The sequence below is a fragment of the Cololabis saira genome, chromosome 5 (genome assembly GCF_033807715.1).
Source record: "Cololabis saira isolate AMF1-May2022 chromosome 5, fColSai1.1, whole genome shotgun sequence".
In the NCBI taxonomy this organism is placed as follows: domain Eukaryota; kingdom Metazoa; phylum Chordata; class Actinopteri; order Beloniformes; family Belonidae; genus Cololabis; species Cololabis saira.
In genome coordinates this window covers 15,377,995-15,404,550 of record NC_084591.1, presented here as the reverse complement: position 1 = coordinate 15,404,550, position 26,556 = coordinate 15,377,995, and the positions used below count along the sequence as shown (strand labels likewise).

The following is a 26,556-nucleotide window of genomic DNA, read 5'->3' as shown; positions in this document are numbered from 1 at the left end:
TGCTCACATCTGCAGCAAACATTTAAAAAAAGGCCTTTACTGTTACTGTTATACCCAACTAATCAGAAATTGGATAAGTATTAAGATATTAAATCATCTATATCCACTGAGTGATTACATATAACATGATATGAGTCAGCTAGTCTGCGTCCATCAGGGTTCATTTCTTTAAGTAACAATCTTGGTGATTAGGTAAACTTATGTATTCAGATTAGGTCAACAGGTGCAAATTTTAACAGTATTAATTTCCTCGAAAACTTTCAAAACGAGTTATTTTAGCGTTGCTAGCGCTGCACCCACGTTATGGTGGACGTTGTTTTGCCTCCAGCTACGCCCCGCGCACCAAAACATATGCTCTTCTCACAGGAAAGGGGTCTATTATATGCAGGCACTCGAGGAGATTTTCTGTTTGTACATTAATGTTACGCTTGAACTTTAATCGTCCTCTTCTGCAGTCAAACAACAGATCATTTGTGTTAATATATGTCTTTATTGACATTCTGTACGGTTCCAGCTGAGTGAAATGAAGGATTCTCTCACAAAGGCACTGTGACGTTTGAACATTTTGCCTCGTGATTGATCCCCTGCAGCCTCCATTTCTTTCTCTCTTGAGCTTGAGTCCATCGAAGTGCATGTGTTCCAGTGTATATATTGTAGATTAAAGGTATTCTATTTTTGTTGTTTTAATATTAAAAAGACCAAAACCAATAATCCACTGATTCCACTTGAAGAATTGTCTGTGACACAAGAGGGACACCTGAAGAGCAACAAATGACAAATCTGACACAGCTTATGCTTGAGCAACGTCTTCCTTCAACCACATCGTTCATAAAGATGTTAAGACTTACATTAAGTAAAAGTACATATTTGTGAATATTACTTAAAGATTTAGAATCTCAGTGGAAATAAGAACCACAGGAGACAAGATGGGCTGAAATACTGTTGGTTTTGATCTTTTCATGCACTTTGTAGTCAAAATAGAAATGTAGAATATCAGCAGTTTTAAATGCTTTTAATTTCATAATAAATCCATATGCATCTATATATTTAATATCTATATTATAAACAATATTTCCATTAAACACATCATTGTCCAGAGCAAGATGTCATATAGAGGATAAAATTTGATATCCATGCATTTCATATAACATGTATGTATATATGTGTGTGTGTGTGTGTGTGTGTGTGTGTCTGTGTGTGTTTATCATAAAGCAAAAAAAATCCAGAACACATTCAGGTCTACATAATACAAAAACAAATATAAAATATAAAACAAGACCATCTTATAAATTGACCTATAAAAGAACAATATTGAAAATGTTAGATATACAGAATTACAGATTTAAAGTGCATCGTTTTTCTTGATTCTGCGTGCAACTGGATAGGCAGCCTAGGGAGAGGATTATGGCAATTGTAGCTGGATAACTGCAGGAAGTTATCAGGAGTTTCAGGGACTTTCACTGCTATCAGGGTAATGTATGTAAGTAGCGATACACTAGGCAACATGTTAATACTATATATACTGTACATCATGGATAGCTTATTAGTCGGAACAGGACTGAATGATGAGGTCAGTTTATGATTCTAACTCTGATGATATAGCTTTTTTTATACTTTCTTCAACAGTCTTATTTGGGTTTTCAAAACATTAAAAACCCCAAATCTCTTAAACCTGAAGAATCCTGCCACTCAAAAGATACAACAATGCCAGGTCAAGTACACACAAGTATCATCCCAGAAATAAAAAAAACAACATCTTGTGCTTCACGATGGCAGAAGTTCAAACCGGAGTCACTTCCTCTTGCAGTTCGTTTTATGATTGGTGGTTCTGGTTATTTATTGATCACCTGTAAGGGGTTGAGAAGAGGGAGGAAGTGCAGAGGTCCAGCCCAGCCAGGGAGGGCAGACCTGGGCCGGAAGCAGGTGTAGGGCACGGGTTGATGGGCAATGTGGGCTCTGGAGGCTCCAGAAGCCGGGGCACTTTCTCTCACCTGTATTCCCCGAATGCACAGTCGTCGTCTTTCATGGGCTGGAACTCTGGGTCCGTGTGTGCATCCTCCTTCTCTTTGACTAGTGGGATACCAAAAGCAACATACACAAATACGGTCAAAGTATAGCAAGAAACAATGCATTTTTGTGCTGTTTTGTTCTATTTAAAGTTGATGTACACTGCCTTTCCAAAAAAAAACAAGTCACAGCCTGGATTCAACTTAGCAAATGGGTAAGCACCTCCCACTGTGTAATTACTGCATGGATGATTATGTTTCAGCTGGTAATAAGGTATTTAACTCTAACTGATGCAGGGAGAAGCCTCTTATTTCTTAAACAACCATGTCAGAAGACACATCCTGTGGTCGTGGAAAACATGTTGATCTGTTTCAGAACGATCCAATTATTGGCAGCAAGAAAACCATCTAAGGAGATTAGTGAAAGTGGTTTAAGAAGTGTCCAATGCATTATTTAAAGCTGGAAGCGTAGTCGGAAACCATCACCCTGAATGAAGAAATGTGGCGATCACTTTAACTCTTGGTGAAATCAAATCATTAAAGAAAAAAAAAAAGAAAAAAAAAACAGTAAAACTCAATGCTATGTTTTAGCATGGAAATAATAGAATTTCCACTGGCACAAAGCAAAGGTAACTCAAGAGATTGGAACTAAACAGCTGTGTAGTCTCAAGAAACCCACCTTTCAGTGAGGCTAATCGCAAAAAAAGGTGGCATTAACATTGGACTGTGAAGCAATGAAAGAAGGTCATGTGGTTTGCTGAGTCAAGATTTGGCCTGTTTGCCCAGAGCGATGGGCGCATCGAGGGAAGAAGAGAGGCGGATGAGGCAACGCTGTCATCAGGCCTAGTGCCGCTCAGTCTGTAGGCGCAGTGCTAAAATCTGGGGTTGTTGCAGTTGGTCAGGTCTAGGTTCAGCAACGCTCTGCGCCCAAAGAATCAGCTGAGTACCTGAAGGTAATGCATCAGTAATGAACCAGGCTATTCCAGCAATGGATGCTTCTTTCCCTGATGGCACTGACATATTCCAGGACGACAATGCCAGGATTCATCGGGATCAAATTGTGAAAGAGTGGTTCAGGGGTTGAGGGTTAGCATAATTTTCACACATGGATTTTCCAACACAGAGTCTAGAATTTCACCCCACTGAGAATCTTTCGGATGTGCAGAAGAGACTTTGCAGTCCAACTCTCCCATCAACAATACACGATATTGGCGGAAAATGAATTGAACTCTGGGTGGAAATAAATGTTGTGAGGCTGCAGAAGCTCACCAGAATGATGCCACAACGAATTAGTGGCTTAATCAAAGTTTAACGTGGTCCAAGAAAATATCAATACGTAACTTGTTTTGTTTTTTTGGACAGGGAGTGTATTGTTGCAAGAGTGATACAAATGTGCCACTTTAACATTTAAAGGTTATAAAATCCTACATCTTTTTATTTGACAAATACCACCTCCGATTAACACTATTAACCTTTTGCTTAGTTTATTTTAGAAATAGGAAGCCAAACTGGAGAGGGGGGTCATTTGGACTAAAAAAACTGCACTTTGGTCTGATTTGTCCATAGGGCGTTGCTCCAAAACACTTCAGTTTGTTCAGAGAGTTTAATGAACCTCAATTTCCATGTTATGGGATCTTAGATTTTTTGTAATTCTCTGAGCGTTGCATGGTGTGATGTAGGTTTAAATGTATTGTGTTGTCCAATCATTCATTCTTGCCTTTCTAAAACCACTGCTTATGCCCCTCCCTCTTGGCATTGTGTTAAGACATACCTGAACGCTCCTGACCAACAAACTACCAAATCATCTGCTTTTATGCAGGACTGTATCAGATCTTCAAGATCCTTGCTGCAATTTAAATTCTATGGAAGCGGTAAGGGAGTGTTTAGTATTATTCTTAGGTTTTTTTTGTTTTTGTTTTTGTTTAATAAATGCACTGTGAAAAAAGTTATATGTTGTTGTGTCATCACAAACAACAATGGAGGGTACTAACTTTTGCACATTACTGTAAGAATTAAAATGTGGAAAAGATTTTAAGATTTTTTTTAAATAGCAGAATGTCATTGTCATACGGTAGAAATGTGTCTTCCTCACTTGTTTTAGAGTGCTGGTAAAGGCAGCCGAAAACATTGCAGTGGGCAACGCTACTAAATGTGTGTGTGACGGTGCCTGCTCCAACTCACCAGGGTATTTCCCTCCTTTGTTTCTCTGAATGAAGCAGATAATGAGAAGGATCAGGATGAGCAGGGCAATGGCGCACATGAGGCCAATGAACCATCCCTGCGTGGCGATGTCCACCTGTCTGCTCGCCACAGCTGGCAGGAGGAGAAGAAGAAGATTGAAAATGTATGGCTGCACGCTTTTCCCTTCTCTTCCCCTGTGACATGGGGCAGTTCACCCACAATTACACGTATTCTTCTGACAAATACTACACGTTAGAAATTTCAGTTCATGAGCGGGTCATGATAGCACATAGTTACTGAAAAAGATAACGTTAATGTTAGAGCAGTGGATTATAAAAGCAACAGCTTGAATTGCACCAGCAGTGGGGAACGATCTAGGAATTAATTTGGACGTACAAAGACGAGTAAACACAAACAGTAGACAACCACAATACACACAAACAAACACATTTACTGTGGGCCACGTTTAGTTGGATATTATTACTCTACACACCTACTTTACATCTATATTAGAGCCTTATTTTTATGTTTGGGGATTCGCAATTCTAATAAAAAAATATTCAAACCACGTGTTACCATGCACACGGCTATCTGATGTTTTTAAATGCCTGGTTAACTGTACACAATGGCAACAAAACCTCTATCAAACTCATGCATGTGTATATTTATACAGTTTATATGACTGATTTCTACACATGCTTCATAAGTGAGACCCTGCCAGGCCACGGGGGAGGCTACACCTCAGGAACTGCCTCACCTGGGACCGTGACCAGCAGCTCCTCAGAGCTGTGCAGCGGCTGGTCCTGGTGACCCTTGACCACCACGCGCACCCTATAGGAGAGGCCGACCTTTAAGCCTTTCAGCTTTACGTTCTGAGAGCCATTCACATGCTCTTTCTGCCACTCCTCTTCACCTTCACCTGCAGGAGGGACGTTCATGTTTGAGGGAGCAAACACAGCTTCAAATGGGCCATGGAGATGGTGTCATTATGGGGATCGCTTGACTGATGCAAGCGTCTAGTGGTGTGGTATTATGATGCAGGATAATGGTGATGAAGTGCTAAAAATCGGTTTGTCTATGTATGAATGGATCATTGCGGTGGCCCTAAAGCTCAATGCGTCTAAAAAATCTACGCAAATCAGGAAAAACCTTTCACAACGTTGACTATCTGAGTAGGATAAGCTGAACGTCCCACTGTGAACATTGAAGAATATCTAAAGTAACCATCCAGTAACTCATTTCTACCGTGCTCTCTTGGGCAGAGTCCTTTGATGAGTTCTGGATCCCGAGCTTCCACTTCAATCAGAGTCGAAATAATAAGACAATATGGAGTCCACGGCTGTATTTCCATTAAACACGAACTAGACATCCGGTAACTTTTATATTAGCTGAGGGATTTAGTCAGTAAGATTATATAAAAAATATAGAGCCAAAGTCTTTGGAATTTGATGATTTACTGGAGCGTGGAAAAAGAAAGAAAGAAAGAAAGAAAGAAAGAAAGAAAGAAAGAAAGAAAGAAAGAAAGAAAGAAAGAAAGAAAGAAAGAAAGAAAGAAAGAAAGAAAGAAAGAAAGAAAGAAAGAAAGAAAGAAAGAAGAATCCATTTTGGTGCAGATCCAGATCACTTTTTCTATTCTAAAAATGTTAAAAATGTAATTTATCTTGGTGAATGACTGTACTCTTCAAATCCTCTCCAGCTTCGTGACTATTTCAACAACTGAATGGATTGAAATTAAATTTGCAGTAAAGATCCATGTCTCCCGGATGATAAATGTTTATACTGGTGATTGAGTCATTTCCCTTTTGACTCCATTAATACGTCAAAATTGAATATGTTCAAATCCTGTTCAAAAACAACGAGAACTGAGGCTTTCTGATCAAAGCTAAGCGGATCTAATTTAGAAAATTTTCTTTAACACATAGTAAAATGCTGTCCATGACCTGGTATTGATCATGACTTTGCCTTTGTTTCATTTTGCATATCAGCTGTCAGGGCCACCATCCGTATACACACATGTGGTAATGAGCCAAATATGAAATGTGTTGTGACTGATGATCACAGCATTATATGTTGATAGCCATTTGAAAAGTAGTGGGATCTATTATTAAGATAAATCCTAGATGAATGAATAGAAGGTGTGAGAGAGTCATACAACAGTCATTTCCATCCTGGCTGCAGGTGGATAAAAACAATGGGAAGCATTTTAATCAAACTCGGCTGGCGCGAGCAAAATGTTGGAGCTGCATTTTATGTTGTTTGCTCACGTTATTTCCATCCACATTATCACTGGGAAAAGAGCGCAACTCTAGTCAATATCAGCTCCAAGTAATTAGCAATCCAATCATAGGAAGCCTCGTTTATCACATCTGGGTCTGCGCTGGCAGGACCCGGCATTAGCAGGACTGCCAATATGTCCATTCACCTGCACAAGCCAATAATGAAGTAGGAGTCTCTTGCCACCTGTGCATGGAACTGAGAGAAATACTGATGTGTTGCTTTTTTCTTACTGTCGTTTACTATGTACTCTACATAAATGTTTTTCTCCGGGCCCCAGTACTCCCAACTGATCAGGGCCCCGTCTTCTCCAACCGAGGAGCTAATGTTTGTGAAAGGACTCGCGGGCCGCGCTGCACACACAAGAGAAAAGACAACTATCACGATTGGTACGTTGGTTAAAGGGCAATCCAGTTACTGGCAAACAAATGCTCAGCTTTACTCAAAGTCCTATTACATGCTCTTGCAAGAATGCACTATAAAACTAATGAATATACTAGTCACACATGCGGTTTACTAAAACTACAGAGTCTGTACCCTTGGGGGGTGGACGGCGTGGAGGAGACCATGCAATGGGAAGAGAGGTTTGGCTTTTTCCTGAAAACAACATCAGTGGGGGTAAAGACAGTACCACACACAAAGCACACACACACACACACGCACAAACGCGTGCGAGACGGACACAAACATTTCCCACGGCGAGAGACACAACAAACAGTGAGTCATTAAACAGGAAGCTGCACTTTATCAGCATGCCAAGCAAACGCTCGCCATGCAGCAGGGAAGCATCACCAGCAGGCACCTTGGAAGAGCTATGAGGGGTTCAAAGTTGCCGATGAAAAAGGGGAAAAAAAAGCAGCTGCACACTTTGAAAAGACTCATCTGCTTTCATCAAATGGAATCAAAAAGCTATATTTCACTTGGAGTCTTTGTCGAAGCGGCTTTGAACTAAAAGAAGCATTTTTTGCTGGGTCAAAGAAATCCATAAAGTCAAGAGGAAGCTGTACAAAGATGGGGAATGCATGCTTGTGCTACAGTACGTTTTAAAACTATAGTGGCATCTGCAAAACAGGCATCCACCCTCATATGCAACATCGTCGTCACACTATGATATCAGACGTGCAAAACAACAGGGTTCATTCTGTACATTTGTTGAAAATTCTTTTTGCCTTTCAATTAAACAAACTGACTTTAACTTAAAACACACACACACACAAAGAAAAACAGCACAATAAACATATAAAGACATTTTTTTAAAGAAAGGAATTGAAAGCACACACAGCAGAGGAGTGTGACCTTCAGAGCCAACAAAATCAAAACTTGTTCAGAAACTCTCCTCCAGTACACAAGCATCTATTCAACAAACATTTCTGCAGCTATTTACGTTTTGTCTCATGCATAGATGGTAGATTTAAAACCACTTGGGGTTTTCAACTGGTGATTTTTCAATTATTACATCCAAATAATTGAAGAATAAATGCCACTATACAAATGCTTTAGTATGGTGCCACTAGTCGAGTAGCATGGCACATTTTTTCATGGACGCATCCATTAAGTCAGATGAAACCAGTCGGTAAACTGCAATACATGCTTGTTGTCAAGTTTACTGACTAGTAGTCCATGTGATGACTTCTAAGTTCCCGTTTCTTTTTGTATAAGAGGAAGGTTTTTGTAACGGACCTGAGCACTTAAGGAATAAACCGTCTAATATTTCACTTATTTTCTCTGGATGGTATAACTTTGGAATCAAACACAACTGTGAGAAAACTTGTAATTATTTTTGCCAGGATTTTACCTTTAATGCAAACATAAAACAAGTTACTGGGACTGCCTTTTTGCGTGTTAATGGTAAGATAAAAGGAGATTCTGTCTCGAACAGAACCAGAAGTGTGTAATTCCTTGTTATTAGACAAAAACGACTCCAAACACCCTCAAGCTAATCCAAAATGCTGCTACATCTAAAGATCCAAGCTACTATTAAAACCATATATTTCCATATTATCCTAACACAGAACTTCTCTCTCAGACTGTGATTCCTACAGTTTCCAAAAATAGAGCCTGAAAAAGTAACTCCTCAGTCTCCAGGCTCCTCTCTTGTGGAACAGAAACTTTTCAGAAACATTTGGAGAACATTGTCTTGTGTAGTGGAGAGCGAACAAAACACTTTCTTAAGCTTATTTCTCATTTTTTCCAAAGTTTTCACCTTTAGCTACAAAACATATTGCTATTAATCAGTTTCCACATTGATCCACATGGTCATTTTCTTTTACTTGGCTGCATTTGTTCACTTACCTTCATCCGTGGTGGTGATGGCTTCCTGAGTAATGGCTGGGCCCTCTCCAGTGAATGTTTTCGCATTCAAATAAAACTTGTAGCGTGTGCTGTACTTGAGGTTTGGCAAAGTGACTGAGGTCTCATTGGCAGGCAGGGCCAGCACCTCCACTGGGCCCAGTTCATTGGAGTTATTGACTATAGGGGTGAGGGATGGATGACAAGAATGATGGGGCGGGGGAGGAAGTTGGAAAGCGATGAGGTAAGTTTGAATGAGGATATGGAGAGGAGGGGGAGTTGGAGATGTAGTGTCAATGATGAGAAAAGTGGAAGTGGAGGGATGTGGATAACAGAGGAGTAGGGTTCAGAAATGAGAGGCAGGAGTGGCCAAAGTTGATTTGTTAATTTGTGTTTTGTTGTAATTTAGCCAATATAAAATGAAATTAAGCTACTCTAGGTATTTACTTTTATCTAAGAAGACATGAAAAAGAGTGACATACAAAACTAGACACTACATGAAGGACGGTGTCACTGGGCAGAATTGTCAACTAGATTAAAAACAAAAAAAAAACCCTCACCTGGCTGATACTTGAGCGTGTAGCCAGTGATGTGTCCGTTGCGATTATGAGGAGGACTCCATTCAAGGGTGAGAGAGTCCTGGTTTGGGTTATTGACAACCAAGGAGGTAGGGGGCCCTGGCACTGCCGGAAAAAAACAAAGCATGTAATCATACCGCACACAGTTTTACCAAAGCAAGGATAAAGATATTAAGAAAAGAGATGACATAAGCAACAGTCTTGATTATTTCACGGGTTTATTCGTTTTTGATGCAGAAAGCTCAGTCATCCTCCATTTGAAAACATGACGGATTTTTATTCATTTTTCTTTGGTTGCAGTCAACCACACTGTTTTATTTATCATTTACGATAAGAGAACAAGGCTATTTAGAAATCGATTATTAAAAAAACATACCAGATATAAACTACTTTCCTGTGGATTCCAGGCTTTTTAGTGAAATAATGAAACATATTCATAATTTAAGAAGGCTATGGGTCTTTGAAACATGTTATGTGAGGACTAAAGTTAAATACAGATGTGTTTCATTTTTGGGAGTCAAATTATGGAATAGACTTTGTGATGAACTGAAATTATGTAGATCTCTGTTGAGTTTTAAAAAAATATTGAAAGACAAAATAATGAATTATTACAATGCAAAATGATTTGAATATACTTTAATTATGCAGAGCGATTTAGATTAAATTCTCTTTTGTTTCTTTTCTTTTGTATTACTGATAAACTGGGTTATCTTTTGGAAGGTACAGGATCGGCAAAAATAAGCTTCGGCTTCAGCCTACTACTTTTTCGGTTACAAAGAGTTTGTGTGTTATTGTTTCTTGTGTGAAACTGATTAGTGTAAATATGTATGATAATGTTTTGTCAGTTACATGCACACAAGTTAAGTTGCATATAATTCAATGTAACCAAAATAAACCATTCATTCATTCATTCATTCATATATAATAATGATAACACTGGGCTCCCCTCTGTTCTTACCTCCCTCGGGTGTTTTAAACTGCTGGTCTGGGCTCTGTGGGCCCTCTCCTTTCCCGTTGTAGACCCTCACGTTGAAGGAGTAGAGGCTGAACGGGTGCAGGCCGGGCAGCATGGCGTGGCTGTGGTTCCCGCTCAAGGTGAGGATGTCCTTCTCCATGTGTTCAGGGTTGTGTTTGTGGAGGCTGTGCTTTTTCCAGTAGTACACCTGCCAAATGTGGTTAACACAGCCTTGCTCAGTGTCTGTGATGGTGGCTGTTATAGTTTTACGTCCCACACCAGATGTGATCCATCATACCGTACCTTATACCCTTTGAGATATCCTCGTATTAAATGAGGGGGAACAGGATCCCAGTGCACCTCGGCCAGAGTGCTGTTTAGAACTACAGGCTGCACGTTTTCCGGAGCTCCTATTGGCACTGTGAAACGGACAAAGACGCTGAGTAAAAGCTACAGGTTACACAACCAAACGCACGTGGTGGAGTTTCTGTGAGAGCGCCTCTAAAGGCGTCTCCGTCGTCAGCCAAACTCACAGTCCTCTCCGGAGTAGCCGAGGGCCACAGCCGGCTCCGGCCCGTCTCCATGCTCGTTTGCAGCCTGAACTTTCAGCTCGTACGGCACGAATGTGGGCGTTCCAGACACAACAAACTTGGAGTTGTTGGCCACAGTCACCGAGGTCCACTCGCTGCCCGGTCTCTTCTGCCTCCACATCACTTTATAGTGAAGCCCTGGACCGTTGGACTGGAGGCCTGACAGAGGCTACAGGGAGAGTTAAAAATGAGTACTCTGTTATTTATACGTTTTAGTTTAGTTTAGTTTAGTTTAGTTTATTTCGGTCATGACATCACTAAAAAAAAAAAATACAAATGACAACAAGAAAACTAATATACTGCTCAAAGAAAACATTACAAAAAATTTCCAATATACAAATAACATCTAGACCGAAAAAGGTGTAGGCTGAAGCAAAGCTTATTATTTGCCTACCCTCAAAAAGATTAATTAAAGTAATGAAATGAAAGCAAGAAGTAAGAGAAAAGACTGACAGTAAAACAAATTGCCTCCATGGGGATAACAAAATTTCCTCAAGAAATAAAAAAAAATTAAAAATAAAGGTGCAGTCTACATGTTACCTTCATCCTTAAAAAATCTAATCAAATCACTAAATAAATAAATAAATAAATACCCAACTCAACATAGCAAGCATCACCACTCATTAATTTGATATAAAGAAATCATCTTTCTTTTCAATGTGTTTTAAAATAAGGTTAAGGTTCTACATAATTTCAAATCCCTATCTAATTTATTCCATACATCCACCGCTGCCACTGTAGCATCTCAGTTTGGTGTTGGTTCTGATTTCCTGTATATGCTCTCCCCTCTGAGGTTGTAATGGCTTTGTCTTAAATTGAACATATTTTGGATACAGTCTGGCAGCATGTTCTTGTTGATTTTGAACATAAGCCGTGCAGTTTGGAAGTCCAACAGTTCATTGAATTTAAGCTAATTTGATCTGTAAATAATTGGTTGGTTGGGTGCTTGTATCCAACTTTTATGTTTATGAGTACGTTAAGCCAAATAGTGACAGAAAACTGACAAGACGAGAGGGAAATATCCTGTGAATGATCCAGGGAAGTATCACGTTCTCCCCAGATAACAACAGGTAACTCCTCAGGGTTAAAACGCTTAGCCTTATACCGGTCTATTACCTTCCAGGAGATTACGAGATTGTTGTGTTCAGTTCCAAGTCCCCGTACATCTGCTGGGTTCTCATCTGGAGCTGAACGATAAATCATTAAAGACAAATCAAGAGCTTTCCGGTGCAAGCGCTCCCCTCCGGCCCACAATAACATTCAGATTATGTTCTGATATAAAGCATGAGGCAGCTGCTTGCAAAACAATCTTACTTTAATAGCTTCAGTTCAATTGTTTTGCTTTCTAAAACACAATCGCAATCAGTTTTTGTTTTTTTCAATCCTTATTGACTTAATCCATCACTTCTTACACAGATGTCAAACTTCTAAAACTCGAGGTTAGTGGCGTCAGGAAGCAGGCAGCGGATTGGGTACCTGAAGCGTCGGTCTTGTACAGCCGGGAGGGGAAGCTGGGCCGACTCAGACCCACAGCGTTGAGGGCCAGAACTCTGAACGTGTAGTGAACAAAGGGGGACAGTTTGAGGTGAGCTGTCGTCTTGGTTCCCGGGACCTCTGTGAGGTTGTGCCAGTGACCTCGATGGTGCAGCGAATCTTCATACTGGATCAGAAACTCTGTTTGAAAAGAGGATTCATTAGAATGAATGAGTTTATACTATTTGCACTCTTGTCGGTGTAACGGCACGTCCTCAGGCCACATGTCCCCTCTGAGAGGGTTTGAGGCTCCAAGGAAATAGTAGATTCATGATGCAACTAGGAATGGGTGATATTTTACCGTTCACGATAAACCGTCAAAAAAATTCCCCACAGTACGAATTTGTCATTTCGCTGTAAAAACGATAAATTCCCGTTAGACGTTTTTGTGTAAAGCTGATTTAAGGTTCTGCGTTAAATCCACGCACAACGTACGGGAAGGAAGGAAGGAAGGAAGGAAGGAAGGAAGGAAGGAAGGAAGGAAGGAAGGAAGGAAGGAAGGAAGGAAGGAAGGAAGGAAGGAAGGAAGGAAGGAAGGAAGGAAGGAAGGAAGGAAGGAAGGAAGGAAGGAAGGAAGGGAGAAATGAAGGAAGAAAGGAAGGAAGGAAGGAAGGAAGGAAGGAAGGAAGGAAGGAAGGAAGGAAGGAAGGAAGGGAGAAAAGAAGGAAGAAAGGAAGGAAGGAAATGAGCCTGAAAGAAAGAAAGAAAGAAAGAAAGAAAGAAAGAAAGAAAGAAAGAAAGAAAGAAAGAAAGAAAGAAAGAAAGAAAAAGACATGAGCAAGAAAGAAAGAAAGAAAGAAAGAAAGAAAGAAAGAAAGAAAGAAAGAAAGGAAGGGAAAAAAGAAGGAAGAAAGGAAGGAAGGAAGGAAGGAAGGAAGGAAGGAAATGAGCCTGAAAGAAAGAAAGAAAGAAAGAAAGAAAAAGACATGAGCGAGAAAGAAAGAAAGAAAGAAAGAAAGAAAGAAAGAAAGAAAGGAAGAAAGAAAGAAAGAAAGAAAGAAAGAAAGAAAGAAAGAAAGAAAGAAAGAAAGAAAGAAAGAAAGAAAGAAAGAAAGAAAGAAAGAAAGAAAGAAAGAAAGAAAGAAAGAAAAATTCCCGTTGACGTTTTTGTGTAACAAACATGGCGGATCTGAGAGCGAGATTGATTTATAATTACAAAGGTGGAGTTGAATTGGTATTTTTTTTATCGTCATTTTTATCGTTATGGGGATAAATGCCAGAAATGATCGTGATACATTTTTTAGTCCATACCGCCCATCCCTAGATGCAACATGCTAATAGGTTGTGGAGAAGTTTGTTCTGCTCAGGTGAGATCAGAGAAGATTAGGCTACCATGTGTTACGTTTATGTAATACTTGCTCGGGGGTCATGATCTGGGTCTCTGGAAAGCTCCTAGAGACAACTTCTGTTGTAATAGACGGTATATAAATAAAATTGAATTAAATTGAATTGAATGTACCAAAATGAAAGAAATTATAGTCTTGAGTTTCTATTGGTTTTGTCATGACGCTTGACATTCAGTTATACTGATCTGTGTTATTTGAGTTATAGTCTCTTTTTTCTATGGTAAAGTCTCTGTTCTTTATTTAGTTTAATCTCTAGCTTATTTCCTGATTTACTTTGAAAGTGCTTTCCTGTATGTGTGTTTTCTTATTAATCGTGTTTGTTTAAATACCCCCCTTTGTTTCCCCCTGACCCTGGTGTGTGTATGTGTGTGTGTCTTTATATCAACTGGTCTCTCCTTTTTCTCCTGACTAATCTGTCATTTCTCTGCTTGTTCTTCATCTATTTGTTCTTTAGCTCCTTGTGTTGACTGTTAATTTATGAGTTTGGTTTTCAGACATCCTGCTTTGAAAACCTCTTTGGTTTTAAGTGTATGACTTCATGATTATTGCTCCTGCTTCCCTTGTGCATTTGGGTCCATTTCTTGTGGCCATGACATAAATGTGATTTCTATCTGTAAAGGGAAAATGAGCAGTTGACTTTGCCAAAGTGGATTAGTTCTTATATATATGGCTCACATGATCTCACTCTCACTTCATCTTGAGGCAAGTCTTGTATTAACGTCATATATTCCAAATGTGGACAACCAATCAATATTGTGATTTTATTTTATTTTTAACCCTCAGCGATGAATCTACAAAGATGAGTGATCCCAAATATTAGAGCCAAGGACATTATTCGTCACATAGTAGCCTATTTTACCAAGTGAGATTTAACTACACTAGCAGTTAGTTTAGATCAAGAAGCATACTTAGAAATGTTATGTCCCACTGGGGCTACAATATTTTTCTGCTACAGAAATTCTGAATTTTCCAGAGATTTTCAGCAACCTTTCCATTAGACTACATGATTTTTTTTTTCTGTGGAAGGAAATGTCTTTCACAAGATTTAAAGCATAGCCGTATGTTGATTCCTAACTATGCTGACACCGGTCAGTTTTGACAATGTGTGTGACTTCCGAACATGTCAATAGCAGAACGTAATGATCCATATGCAAATTCAGGTGATGAATTACTACGATCTGATACTAATCGTTAATCTACTGTAATCTATAATCAGTAAATTTAATTCATCACCAACACAAATCTATGCAAGCCTAATACATAATTCTTGAATGGAGCCTAAATACCAAAACTCAAGTATGTTCTCTCATTAGTGAAGTGTTCAAGTCTTCACTGCCTGAACTGTCTGGCTTTAAAAGCCTGGCTTTATAATTTATACAGCAGATTGTGGTCTTTAAGGGAACGTGCTTTGGTATCCTTTTTAGGCCACCTTCTGTTAGAACAAACCACTAGAGCCTTAAATGCAAACCCACATAAGCTTGTTTTAACAGAGCAAACAAAAAATGTGCTTCAATGCCATTAAAACTAAAGCTTTAATGCTTCTAATACTGATTTCACCATTTTGGTCAGTTGAAGACTTGTTCATTTAAAGCTACCTTACCAAGATGGTTATAATGTGATTATATAAAAAAAGAGAAAAAACTTTTCCATCCTCCCTGAATACATCTTCAACTTGAAGTAAAATGCATAAAACAAAAAACTATTTAAAGTAATATGTGTGAAGTCCTGGGTGAATGTCGGAATATACATTAACATGAACCCAACACACACAGGCGCGTACGCACACACACACACATACTCTGAATGGGACTGTTATGTTCATCCCCAGGGGTCCAAGTGAGCTGAACGCTCCTCTTTTTCTGGTCCGTCAGCTCCAGGTCAGTTGGGGGGTCGGGTCGCTCTGAGAGAAAAGCAGCATCATCAACTCGTCTGTCACGGGTTATTATCGCTACGACTTCATTCTAACGCAACACAACATGGGTGGTTCATGCAGAGACTAGCTAAATGCAAGTACGACGCTTTACCAAGCAAACCTGGAAGCTAAAAGTTTGTTTCTGAACACCATCAGATTATTTTTCTCAGCCTTTTGGCAGTAAAATACATTTGCAGACACTCCATCATGCATGTGAAATGACTGATTGCTAAACTCAGTCGTCCACAATGATCTTGTCTCAGACTCACTAGACACACTAAATTGATGCCAATGTTTTAAAATTGAAATACAAGCTTGGAATAAATAAATGATAAGGGAGCACTGCATTCATAATCATCCCAAATTGGAGATGTCTGCTCTGAATTTATCTTTCAGTTTAAGTTTCGGAGCAAATATCGTTCTCCGTTGCTTGAATGTTAACTTCTTTGTTTGTCTTTTTTACAAATGATGAAAAAGAAATGATGAAAAAAATCTTACATGCAGAACAAATCAATGCCAATGAGTCACAATGATAACAACAACAAAAAAACCCACAATGTTCTTTGATCCAAAAACAAAACCCATCTTCAAGTCCTGACATGCTGCATTTGACAGACACATCCAAAGAAAAAAGGAAAATAAACCAGCACAAGCCCATGCTGGTGTATGCTGCAGGTTTACCGTAGACAACAGCTGGGGCTGGCGTCCCCTCTGGAGGGTAGCAGGGCAGGAGTGAAACAGCGACTTTAGCGGTCAGTTAACCATAAAAAGACTGTGAAGGTTATCTGGCTGGCTACGAGGGCAGAATTCAAACATTCATGCTGCTGACACGACCACTGGCTGAATCTGTCCTGACTCTCAGGTAAACTTTCAGCTAATTAACCTTGAAAGGTTGATGGGCAATCTGCTCTGGGAATTATTTCACAGATTTACCCCTCTAGGAGAACCTAAGATGAACAAGGGTTGAATTTTAATGATTTGATTTGATTTCATGAGTTAGTAAGCTATTAGCAAACGGTACGTACCGACAACAGTGAGCTCAGCGCTGGCTGAGTCGTGGTCCAGGGTGGTGTTCATGATGCACGTGTACACCCCGGCGTCGTTCTCCGTCACGTCAGTGATGGTGAGGCTGTCCGAGTCGACGACTAATCTGTACAGAACAGTGCAATCGCAGAAATGTAAGTTGATTTACGAGCAGGAAGCTGTAATTCTGAGTACAGCCATTCAAACCGGTACAAGAAGACAGTGCAAGAAGACAGTGCAAAGGCTCTGACCGCTCATCATCAGGCAGCTCTCCGTCATCCTTTAGCCACGTCATGGTTGGGATGAGCGACGGGTCGTGTTTTACTTTGCACTCAAACACCACAGACCTGCCCCTCTGGACCACCTTGTACTCCGGCTGCCTCAGGATCCGAGTGGGTTCTGAAGGAAAAAGGGGAGAAAGACGTCAGGGGCAGCGACAGCTTCACGTGCCGAGTCGTCAAAGCAGAGGTCAGCGTACGGATCAGATATTTCATTTCATTTCATTTCATTCTTATTTATTCCGATCATGGAAATATGCAAACAAAAGAAACAAACAAGTAAAATGACAACACAACCAAAAGCATATTCCATAACCAGAAAGGAGCAGGAAGAAGAAAATCGTATTATACCCGCCCCTCCCTCAAAACAAAATTGAACAATAATAACAGATGGTCTGCACAATTACTTGGTTAATATCACAAGGAAAGAAAAACAAAAAAATAAAAGATAGATTGTCTGTCTCCATACGCATATATTATACATTTTGACTATTTCATCCATACATTGCTATTTTTTTCTCTTTAAATTTCTTTTTAAACTGAAATATGTTTACACAGCCCTTTAAATCATAATGTAATGAATTCCATAACTTAATTCCAACAATTGAAACGCTCATCTGCTTTAAAGTTGTTCGGGCAAATAAATGTTTAAAATTAAATTTTCTACGACTATCTTCATTATTTGAACTAAAAATAAACATGTATTGTAAGTTTTCTGGTAATGCTTTACATTTAGCTGTGTTTGTATTAAGACTGAAACATGGCCATTACATTACCTTACAAAAAATAATGTCTAAATGTCTTTCGATGACCAACTTTGATAAAAACTTAAAACATTTGTAAAAGACTGTCCAGTGGCATTCGCGCTTTCAGGCTAATCATTTTAAATACCTTCAAAACAGAACGAGTCTCACCTTTGACCTCCAGGTAAACGTGATTCTCATCGATGCCGAGCATGTTTCTGGCAGCGCAGGTGTATTTGCCGCTGTTTCGGTCTTGAGCTATGCGTATCTCCAAAGTGCCGTTGTCATGAAGGATGTAGGGGTCTCCGTCCAGGGTGCTGGACCGACTATCTTTGAACCTGAGTATCACAGTTGACCACTTTGAGCTTCTGAGAAACCATAATGAGACACTTTCCTCTGTTCCTCTACTCACCAGGTAATTTTGGGGATGGGCGATCCGAAGGAGGAGCAGTCCAACAGGGCCTGGTGGTTTTTGATGACCTGGTACACTTTGTTGGCTGGTGTCAGCACTCTGGGCGGCTCCGCTGCAGTGAGGCAGCAGCAATTATTTCCATGTAATTACTCACCACAAACCAGTTTTTAAAAAGATTATTTAAATACAAATGGATTTTGTGTTATGGACTTACAGAGGACATTGACGAAGGCGTTGGACAGGAGGTAACCATACTCGTTGGAGATGTTACACTGGTACACAGCGCTGGCTCCGATCTGTACATCGGTGAAGATGATGGTGTCGTCCTCCACCTTTCTGCTCACGTCTGTGGGGGAATCTGTTCAAGTGTGACGGCGGGTTACAGGTGTAAGTGTGGTTCAGAGAGATTAGTCTAACACAGTGGTTCTCAAATGGGGGTACGCGTACCCCTGGGGGTACGTGAAGGCACTACAGGGGGTAAGTGAGATTTTAAAATATATACATATATTTAAAAAGTAGCATCCATGCAAAAATTCTTTAAAAAATAAATATTTCATAAATAATTGAGGAAAATATAAGTCTAAATTCATAAAATGAATTTTATCTTCAGGAGTATTATCCTAAACCTAAGAGTATCCCCCACACCAGGATGGTTCCACCTAACCTGTCAAATGCCACCTGGCTTCACCTGTCAATCACTTGGACCAACGATGGAGTCGTGGTTGAAGCATAGCAGCAATATTTTTATATTTAATAAATCAGTTACTGATGGCACAGGGCTCTGTTTTAGGTCTTTTTTTTTTACAACCAAAAGTGCTTTGCGCTGGTTAGGGGGTACTTGGCTGAAAAAATATTTCACAGGGGGTACATCACTGAAAAAGGGTTGAGGACCACTGGTCTAACACATTTTAACTATAACACACACATCATAAGATGAAATCAAAGCTGTAAACAAGACAGAAAAAAAAAAAATGTTTGCAGGTTGTCAAACCTTAATATCAGACTACAGCCCAAAAAAATATGTCTTATGAAAGATATTCTTTTAATAATTCCCCCACCAACCAGGTTTCTGCTGTAGTGATGGATTTCTAAATATGTGCAAACTCATGTAGCCCCTGAAGTGCAACATTGGTGCTTCACAATATTTAAGGAAATTTAAGGATTTTCACAGGAATTTAAGAAGACATCCTAAACTCTGGCAAATTCTGGCATCCAGGAAAGATGTTTCAGATACACCTGTTCACACTTGTATGATTGTATAGTTTGAGGGTGAATTCATCTTATTAACCCTGGTAATAACATGACTGTGTCAGGGGATTGCCTTAAGTACATACTCTCTGTGCCATGATGTCCTGATTTTAGACCTGCCCCAAAACTGTTTAACAGTCTAAATTCAGTATAAATACAATAGAAATGAGTTCTCATTCTTTTAACATCTTTTATGCAGCACATATGACAAGTTTCTGTGCAAATCTTATTAACAAGAGAAAATTCTCCAAATCCCTTATGGCATCCACAAGTACAAGTCAATCTTCAAAGAACGTACTGTACATACATAGAAGGCTTTGAAAATCTTTTTTCAAAGCTTGGATGGCTTCAGTCAGAGGAGCAGGTTGCACTTACTCTCTATAGCTAAGCCGTTCATAGCCCATCTGATGGCGGGTTTGGGTATACCGCTGGCCCTGCAGGTCAGCACGCCGCTCTCTCCCGGAGCTAGAACCAGGTTTCTGGGAGGACTACTGATCCAGTAAGGAGCAGCTGTAAGCAAGACAGAGTGCAGCAGCAGCAGCACGCTCGAGAATTAATTACTGAGCGCAGTTTTCTGTTGGCATCTGCGCATAAATCAATTATGAGAAGGAAGACGAGGGTGAATGAAAAGACGGATTTCCTGATGGAGTGTTTCAAGGTTGGCGGCGTACACACCTTTGACTGTGACGTGGATGGTGTGGTGCACGGAGCCGAGCTGGTTGATGGCTGTGCAGCGGTAATCTCCCGCATCCGATTCTGACACGTTCACAATCCGCAGCGTCTTCTTGTGGTGCAGGAAGAACGTGCGCTTGGCCGGGAAATCGCCACTAACTTTGGTCCAGGAAATTTCAGGGGTGGGACTGGATTCAAACAGGAGACAATCAATCAATCAATCAAATTTTATTTATATAGCACCTTTCGTCCAAGTACATGAAATACAAGGTGCTTTGACATTTTGATTGAAAAATAAGCATAATAAACAAATAAAAACTGGGAGACCAAAAAGATAAAAACTGGGAGACCAATGCACCCTGACATACAATATAAAATATATAAAATTTATAAAGAGATAAAGGTTCAAGGATTAAGGCTAAAAAAAATAATCAGTCCACAACAATAAAAATAGTAAAAACATTATAAGAGATAGATAAATAAATAAAACAGATACCTTTAAAAAAATTTAAACGGAATAAAACTAAAACTATAAAATGTGATGCTACATAAAAGCCAGACCAAAGAGATGAGTTTTTAATCTACGTTTAAAAATGTCCACATTTCCAGCTCCTCTCAGATCCTCCGGCAGGCTGTTCCACAGTTTTGGAGCATAGTGGTTAAAAGCAGCATCACCAAATCTTTTAGTTCTACTCTGTGGAACAGCTAGAAAAGAAGAGCCAGAGGATCTGAGGGGCCTTCCTGGTTCATAGAATAAAAACATTTCTGAAATATACTCTGGCGCAAGCCCATGTAGCGCTTTATAAACTAATAAAAGAACTTTAAAATCAACAAAGAGTGATGATGGAGCCCACGGCTACTTGAGGCACATGTGCAGTATCAGAGGACTTGACTCACAGTCCTTCGGCGATGCACTCCATCTGCAGCACTTGTCCCTTCAACACCATCTTGGAGGTTTGGGAGTCAGAAGGGATGAAGAAGGTTGGCTTTCTCTCATCGGCTGGGGCCTCTGTGGTTGCAAACACACGGGGATTACATGATGCATCACAAAACCGAGAGATCTCCTCTGCATCAGTCTACCTTCACTAATCCCCTTTCACCCTACACGATGACTTGGCAAAACCTTTGCTGGTCTGTAAGGCACCACCATGATGTTAATACACCACAGAGGCAGTTAAAAGCATATATATTTATGAACTGGTTCAATTTAATTGCCATGTTCTGTTTAATACTGATGTCGGTTGAGAGTTTACCGCCAATAAACTGCCATTAAAACACTAATGATTGAAATTAATTTAACATGCAATTTAAAGAGGACTTAAAGACGCACTTTGTGCGACTGAAATGGAAACTGAAATACCAACAAAATGATCTTTTAAATTAATAATGCATGACCAGAGTCAATGTTTATGACGACTCTAGAGATTTTCTGTAGCTGTTTAAATGATGCCAGTGAGTCGGTGTTTCGAGACTACTTACATCGTAGATCAAAAATCATCATCAGTCATTCCGGGGATTGTATTTTAACAAGCGTGAATTTTCATTTCCATGTAGCCACCACCAAACTTTTAACATGATTCATTTGTATCTCTTTAAAACGTCAAATGTTACAGTTCAGTATAGATTGAAATCAAGATGCCATGCTAATTTATAAGAGAAAGAAAGCAATTAAGAAAAGGGTTTTGATCGGTGAGAGCAGGAGTGATAGAAGGGCAAAGGATTAACTTGTTTTTTTGTGGGCGGGGGGGTTGAGAAGAGGAAGCGTTAGTTGGTGAACCGCAGTTATGAGAGCCGTGTTAGTGTTAACCACTAGAGGGTGCCTCAGCCTCGAATGAACATGTGAACTTGGAAAAGCCCCAGGGATGTTGGGTTGAGAGGTGGGTTTAAACAGGGGAGAGAGGAAGAATTAGAAATTCTTGGTTGGGGGTTAAAAGGGGGTTGGAGGTGTAAACACTAGAGGGGGCCAAAACTCACCACTAAATAAATCAGTGTCATTGTAAAAAGCTGCCAGTGTCTCATTGATTGCATCCACTGTAAAAACAACAGAAAAGTCACACACGGCACAAGTTGAAATCATCATGACATGATATTTAAACAAAAATACAGAGAGAGAGAGAGAGAGAGAGAGAGAGATGCTCAAAATAAAAACTAACGACAATAACAAACCAACAAAAAAATCGCAGACAAAAAGTTGATGGAATCAGAAGGATCAGCGAGCAGGCCGTCGTCGTGTCGGCTGTAAATGCCACGGCGCTGAGAGCAATCTTTGTTGTTGGTGGAGAATGCGCTTACAGAACGTCACGTAGAAGTGACAGCGAACGCCTGCTTGGCAGATAGTAAAGAAAGACATGAGAGCTCTGACAATGTGTCATTTCAACGCGGCCGACAACCACTGGCGTCTCCGAGGATGAGATCTGAGATAGGAAGCGCTGTAAACCTCCCACGCCCTCATGCTCGCGCATTATGTACTTCTACGAGTGAAATCCACCTAATTCACACACATTACACTCAAGCAAACTGTCGCTCTCTCTTCATCACAGTCATGCAAAAGTTGATCACGGCTCGAATGGACTTCAGAATCACACGAAGAGAGGGACTTACGGTTGAGGACCCTGACAGTGATGGGTTGTTTCTGCTGGATGGTTTGCGTGTACGGGAAGCGGGCGTAGCAGATGTAGTCATTCCTGGAGTCCTCTCGGCGCACATTGGAGAAGTAAAGGTCGCCATTCAGGGACTGGGACACTCTCATGCTCTGAGGCACCCTCTCAAAGTCTATAACGTACAGTTATTTCAGTACACTTACATTACAATCATGATTCCATTTCCAAAAATGTTTTTTAAAACAGAATGCAATGATTTTCAAAACTCATAAACCAATATTGTATTCACAGACACCATAGAAAAAACATGACATGTTTAAAATGATGGAATGTTTCATCCTAATAAAAAAAAAAGTCTTTGTATCTTTTGATTTGAGAGGATTATCTACTATAAATGAGGAGATATTCAAAGTATTAGCAGTTTTATGCTGAGTAACATCATTCTACATTTTACACACTTTAAAAAACTCTGGGAAATTGAGGTCATAAAGGAAATGTATACAGGGAAAAGAGAGAAAGAGTGTGGAAATGGAATTATGTATAAGTTAGTCAATTCTGAAGACATGTATTAAATAAATTCTACACCGGAGCGAAAAGAAAAGTAAAGTTCCAACCAGGTTGCTATCAAATGATAAAGAAGATTCAAACCAAAATAATATACAGGACTGTCTCAGAAAATTAGAATATTGTGATAAAGTTCTTTATTTTCTGTAATGCAATTAAAAAAACAAAAATGTCATACATTCTGGATTCATTACAAATCAACTGAAATATTGCAAGCCTTTTATTATTTTAATATTGCTGATTATGGCTTACAGTTTAAGATTAAGATTCCCAGAATATTCTGATTTTTTGAGATAGGATATTTGAGTTTTCTTAAGCTGTAAGTCATGATCAGCAATATTAAAATAATAAAAGGCTTGCAATATTTCATTTGATTTGTAATGAATCCAGAATGTATGACATTTTTGCATTACAGAAAATAAAGGACTTGATCACAATATTCTAATTTTCTGAGACAGTCCTGTATTGCTACTACAGGGAATCACATTGGGATTGAGTGGCTTACTGTTGTCCATCCAGAATATGACGGGAGGAGGTAGGCCTGCTGGGGGTCGACACGGCAGCACCAAAGAAACGCCTTCCTGAACCACGATCGGCTTGATTTTCTCCTTGGACCACAAGGGAGATCCTGAGTTGGTCAGAGAAGGACATGCTCATCAGAGGAAGGGGACGGCCATCGTTTGAAATGAAACACTGACAAAGGAGAGTTGATGACAGAGCAGAGAAGCAGGATGAGAGGATGGTGCTGAACTGAATTAAACTGTGGCCGAGGAAAAAAACATCAGGAGATCAATTCTATCCTGCGGAATAATGCATGCGTCTTTCTGCATGCGACCTTTACCTTCCAGGATCGCTCTTAAGAAGGAAAATGCAACTTAATTGATAGAAAAAGAAAAGAAAAGAGATGGATTTGAAATGTGCACCGTATTAATAAAAATGGAAGAAAAGAAAATGACTTAATTCAAGAACACGCCTAATTGCACTTACTGGGCTGCCGTACGACTATATTGTTGGAAACAGCAGTTCCATGTTTGTTTCTGGCTGTGCACTGATACACCCCCTCATAGTTCTCCACCCTCTCCCTGGTGATGTCCACCACCAGAGTTCCTGAGCGGGGCCTGAAGGTCACGTTAGGGTCCTCATCGATGTCTAAGTGGGTCCCATTTCTTGTCCAAGAGAAGCTGAGAAAAAAGCAGTGACATAAAGATGTAGCTTTTATTCACGGACAACAAATGAAGCTATAAGTAATAGTGATTAACAAAACCACGTAGACCAATGCCAAGATCTCCTAATTCTGTTAAACTCAGGGCAAACAAGGGATGTTTATTTCCCTTTACTTCAGTCACGATTGATGCTAATTTAGTCCTGAATGTTTAATGAATGACAGTGGTCTAAGGATTAAGGTTAAGCACCATGAAATGCATTTGTCAGTGAGGTTATTTGCTCTTGCAACAGCGCAAATATGTGTGTGTCGGCACCAGCAAATTAATTAGGTGTTGCACTTATTGGAGTAGTAGCAAAGGTAGCAAAGGCAGCATAAACAAAACATTTCTTTATGTGTGACTGAACAAAAGAAGACCTGCTGTGAGCTGAAACTTTTCAAGTGGATGCTGAATCAACATCTGGGATGTATTTTCCTCTTCTAACAGAATCATAAATAGTCAAGCACAGTTGGTTTATTCTTACCTGGGATGTGGCTTCCCCTTTGCGTCACAGTGAATTACAATATCCTCCCGTGGGTCAATGATGTAATCCTTGGGGGACTGGTGAGTTATCGTCGGCGGCTGCGGCACTGGACGCGATCAGAAAAGAGGGTGATATTTAATTGTGACCTTTACTGCATAACTAAGCCTTTTCCTGCTGCTGTATTGACCACACAAGCAGACATTGCTGACATACACTAAAAAGCTCTCACACAAAGTGTGCAGCAGCAAAACAGGCATGCAGAACACTCAGGTGCATTTCCTTTACTGCAATTATTCGATGCCTAATGTGTTCCTGTCAGTGCTGGGGAGACAACTAATGGACTTTGATGAAACAGATAACGAGAAAACAACTCATGCTTTTCGTAATATTGCTCTTTACCTCTACAGAAACACAAAATACAAAATATATAAATAAATAAAAATAATCAATCCATGCAAAATGCCAAATCCACTGCAAACACTCTGGTTCCTTAAAATGAAAATCATAAGCAACACACAAACACACACACACAAAACATTGTAAAATAATCTTTTAAAAGCAATCTGCAAGCAAAACCTTGCTGGCGAATCCACACTGATTTGGGACTTACGTCCTTGTAGAACTTTTCCCCCAAGAATCAGCGAACAAGAAAAACAATATGACAGTGGAGAAAACCAAACATTAGTGAATAAAAATCGTTCCCTGCCCATCGCTGTTTCACTGCAACGGAGTGAAGCGGGACTGGAGCCTGTGCCAGGTGTGTTTGAGCGAGTGGCATGGCTCACCCTGGACGGATGACCAGTCCATCACTGCGCCACACAGCAGAGACAAATAGCCATGCACACTCGCTCTGACGCTCTAATCACAGTTATCAATTAATCTGGCGTAAAACAATCAGTCGCCACAGAAACATCTAACTAAGAATCCTGCTTTCCTATTCCATTCCAGTCACTGGATTATAACAGAAATACAATCATAACTTTGGCAACTGATGAGAGAAATAGTTGCATAACTGAACTGGAAGTTGGGGGTTTATATCAGAGTTAAATTCAACTCAATTCCATTCAAATCAATTAATACCTGAAGGGAAATGTATTATTGTAATCAGCCTGAAACTTTTAAACAGAAACAGAAAAAAGAAAATTTAGAACATGATATTCAGCTCTGAGAAATACAAATAGCTCTTTTCATTTGCTTATTTTGAGCCTTCATGAGCAAAGATATTAGTTATACTTATTTTTATAAGTATAAAAAAAAATTCAGCATATTATTGGAAACATCATTTTAGTGACCTGTCGACAATGTCAGACAATTTGAGAAAAAAAATGTTGAGAACTTTTCTAATTTTAATGGTACTTAAAGCCATTCTACAATGCAATACCACTGCTGACCACATGGGAGAAAATAGCTCTTAATTGACAAAAGAGCCACTTAAAATTCTGTGTAGAGGCAGGCTGGCATGCCTTGAAGTACCACTTTGTTCCACTAAAAGTGTCGCATGCAAGGGGGATGAACATTCGTGTGATGTACTGCCCCCATATGGTCAGACGTGGTATTGCTACATAGTGCGGCTTTAAAAGAAACACATCACATGATCACATGTCTGCTTAAATTGCAGTTGTTCCAAATACGATTTTAGGGACTTCATCGCGTTGGCAGAAGATTA

The 26,556-nt window shown here is 39.7% G+C and overlaps 1 protein-coding gene across 18 annotated transcripts in view; it reads right to left on the bottom strand.

Annotated features, from left to right (window-relative positions):
• LOC133443802 (neuronal cell adhesion molecule-like) overlaps positions 1-26,556 on the bottom strand; it is a 108,557-nt gene that overhangs the window by 3,383 nt on the left and 78,618 nt on the right. For 3 of the 18 annotated variants that reach the window (XM_061721048.1, XM_061721049.1, XM_061721050.1), the window contains 27 exons: positions 24,891-24,996; positions 24,192-24,385; positions 23,710-23,832; positions 22,642-22,812; positions 22,015-22,071; positions 20,938-21,049; positions 20,044-20,228; positions 19,744-19,878; positions 18,335-18,478; positions 18,121-18,232; positions 17,880-18,046; positions 16,939-17,086; positions 16,690-16,814; positions 16,346-16,375; positions 15,551-15,652; positions 12,350-12,547; positions 11,990-12,060; positions 10,817-11,042; positions 10,587-10,702; positions 10,287-10,491; positions 9,311-9,433; positions 8,754-8,930; positions 6,999-7,058; positions 6,695-6,814; positions 4,945-5,106; positions 4,188-4,319; positions 1,992-2,070 (listed from right to left, as the gene is read on the bottom strand). In XM_061721048.1, the coding sequence (XP_061577032.1) occupies positions 1,992-2,070; positions 4,188-4,319; positions 4,945-5,106; positions 6,695-6,814; positions 6,999-7,058; positions 8,754-8,930; positions 9,311-9,433; positions 10,287-10,491; positions 10,587-10,702; positions 10,817-11,042; positions 11,990-12,060; positions 12,350-12,547; positions 15,551-15,652; positions 16,346-16,375; positions 16,690-16,814; positions 16,939-17,086; positions 17,880-18,046; positions 18,121-18,232; positions 18,335-18,478; positions 19,744-19,878; positions 20,044-20,228; positions 20,938-21,049; positions 22,015-22,071; positions 22,642-22,812; positions 23,710-23,832; positions 24,192-24,385; positions 24,891-24,996 (3,580 nt within the window). Of the gene's footprint in view, positions 1-1,991; positions 2,071-4,187; positions 4,320-4,944; positions 5,107-6,694; positions 6,815-6,998; positions 7,059-8,753; positions 8,931-9,310; positions 9,434-10,286; positions 10,492-10,586; positions 10,703-10,816; positions 11,043-11,989; positions 12,061-12,349; positions 12,548-15,550; positions 15,653-16,345; positions 16,376-16,689; positions 16,815-16,938; positions 17,087-17,879; positions 18,047-18,120; positions 18,233-18,334; positions 18,479-19,743; positions 19,879-20,043; positions 20,229-20,937; positions 21,050-22,014; positions 22,072-22,641; positions 22,813-23,709; positions 23,833-24,191; positions 24,386-24,890; positions 24,997-25,500; positions 26,121-26,556 lie in introns of those variants that run through there. The other 15 variants (XM_061721047.1, XM_061721054.1, XM_061721055.1 and 12 more) reach the window with 15 other exon arrangements.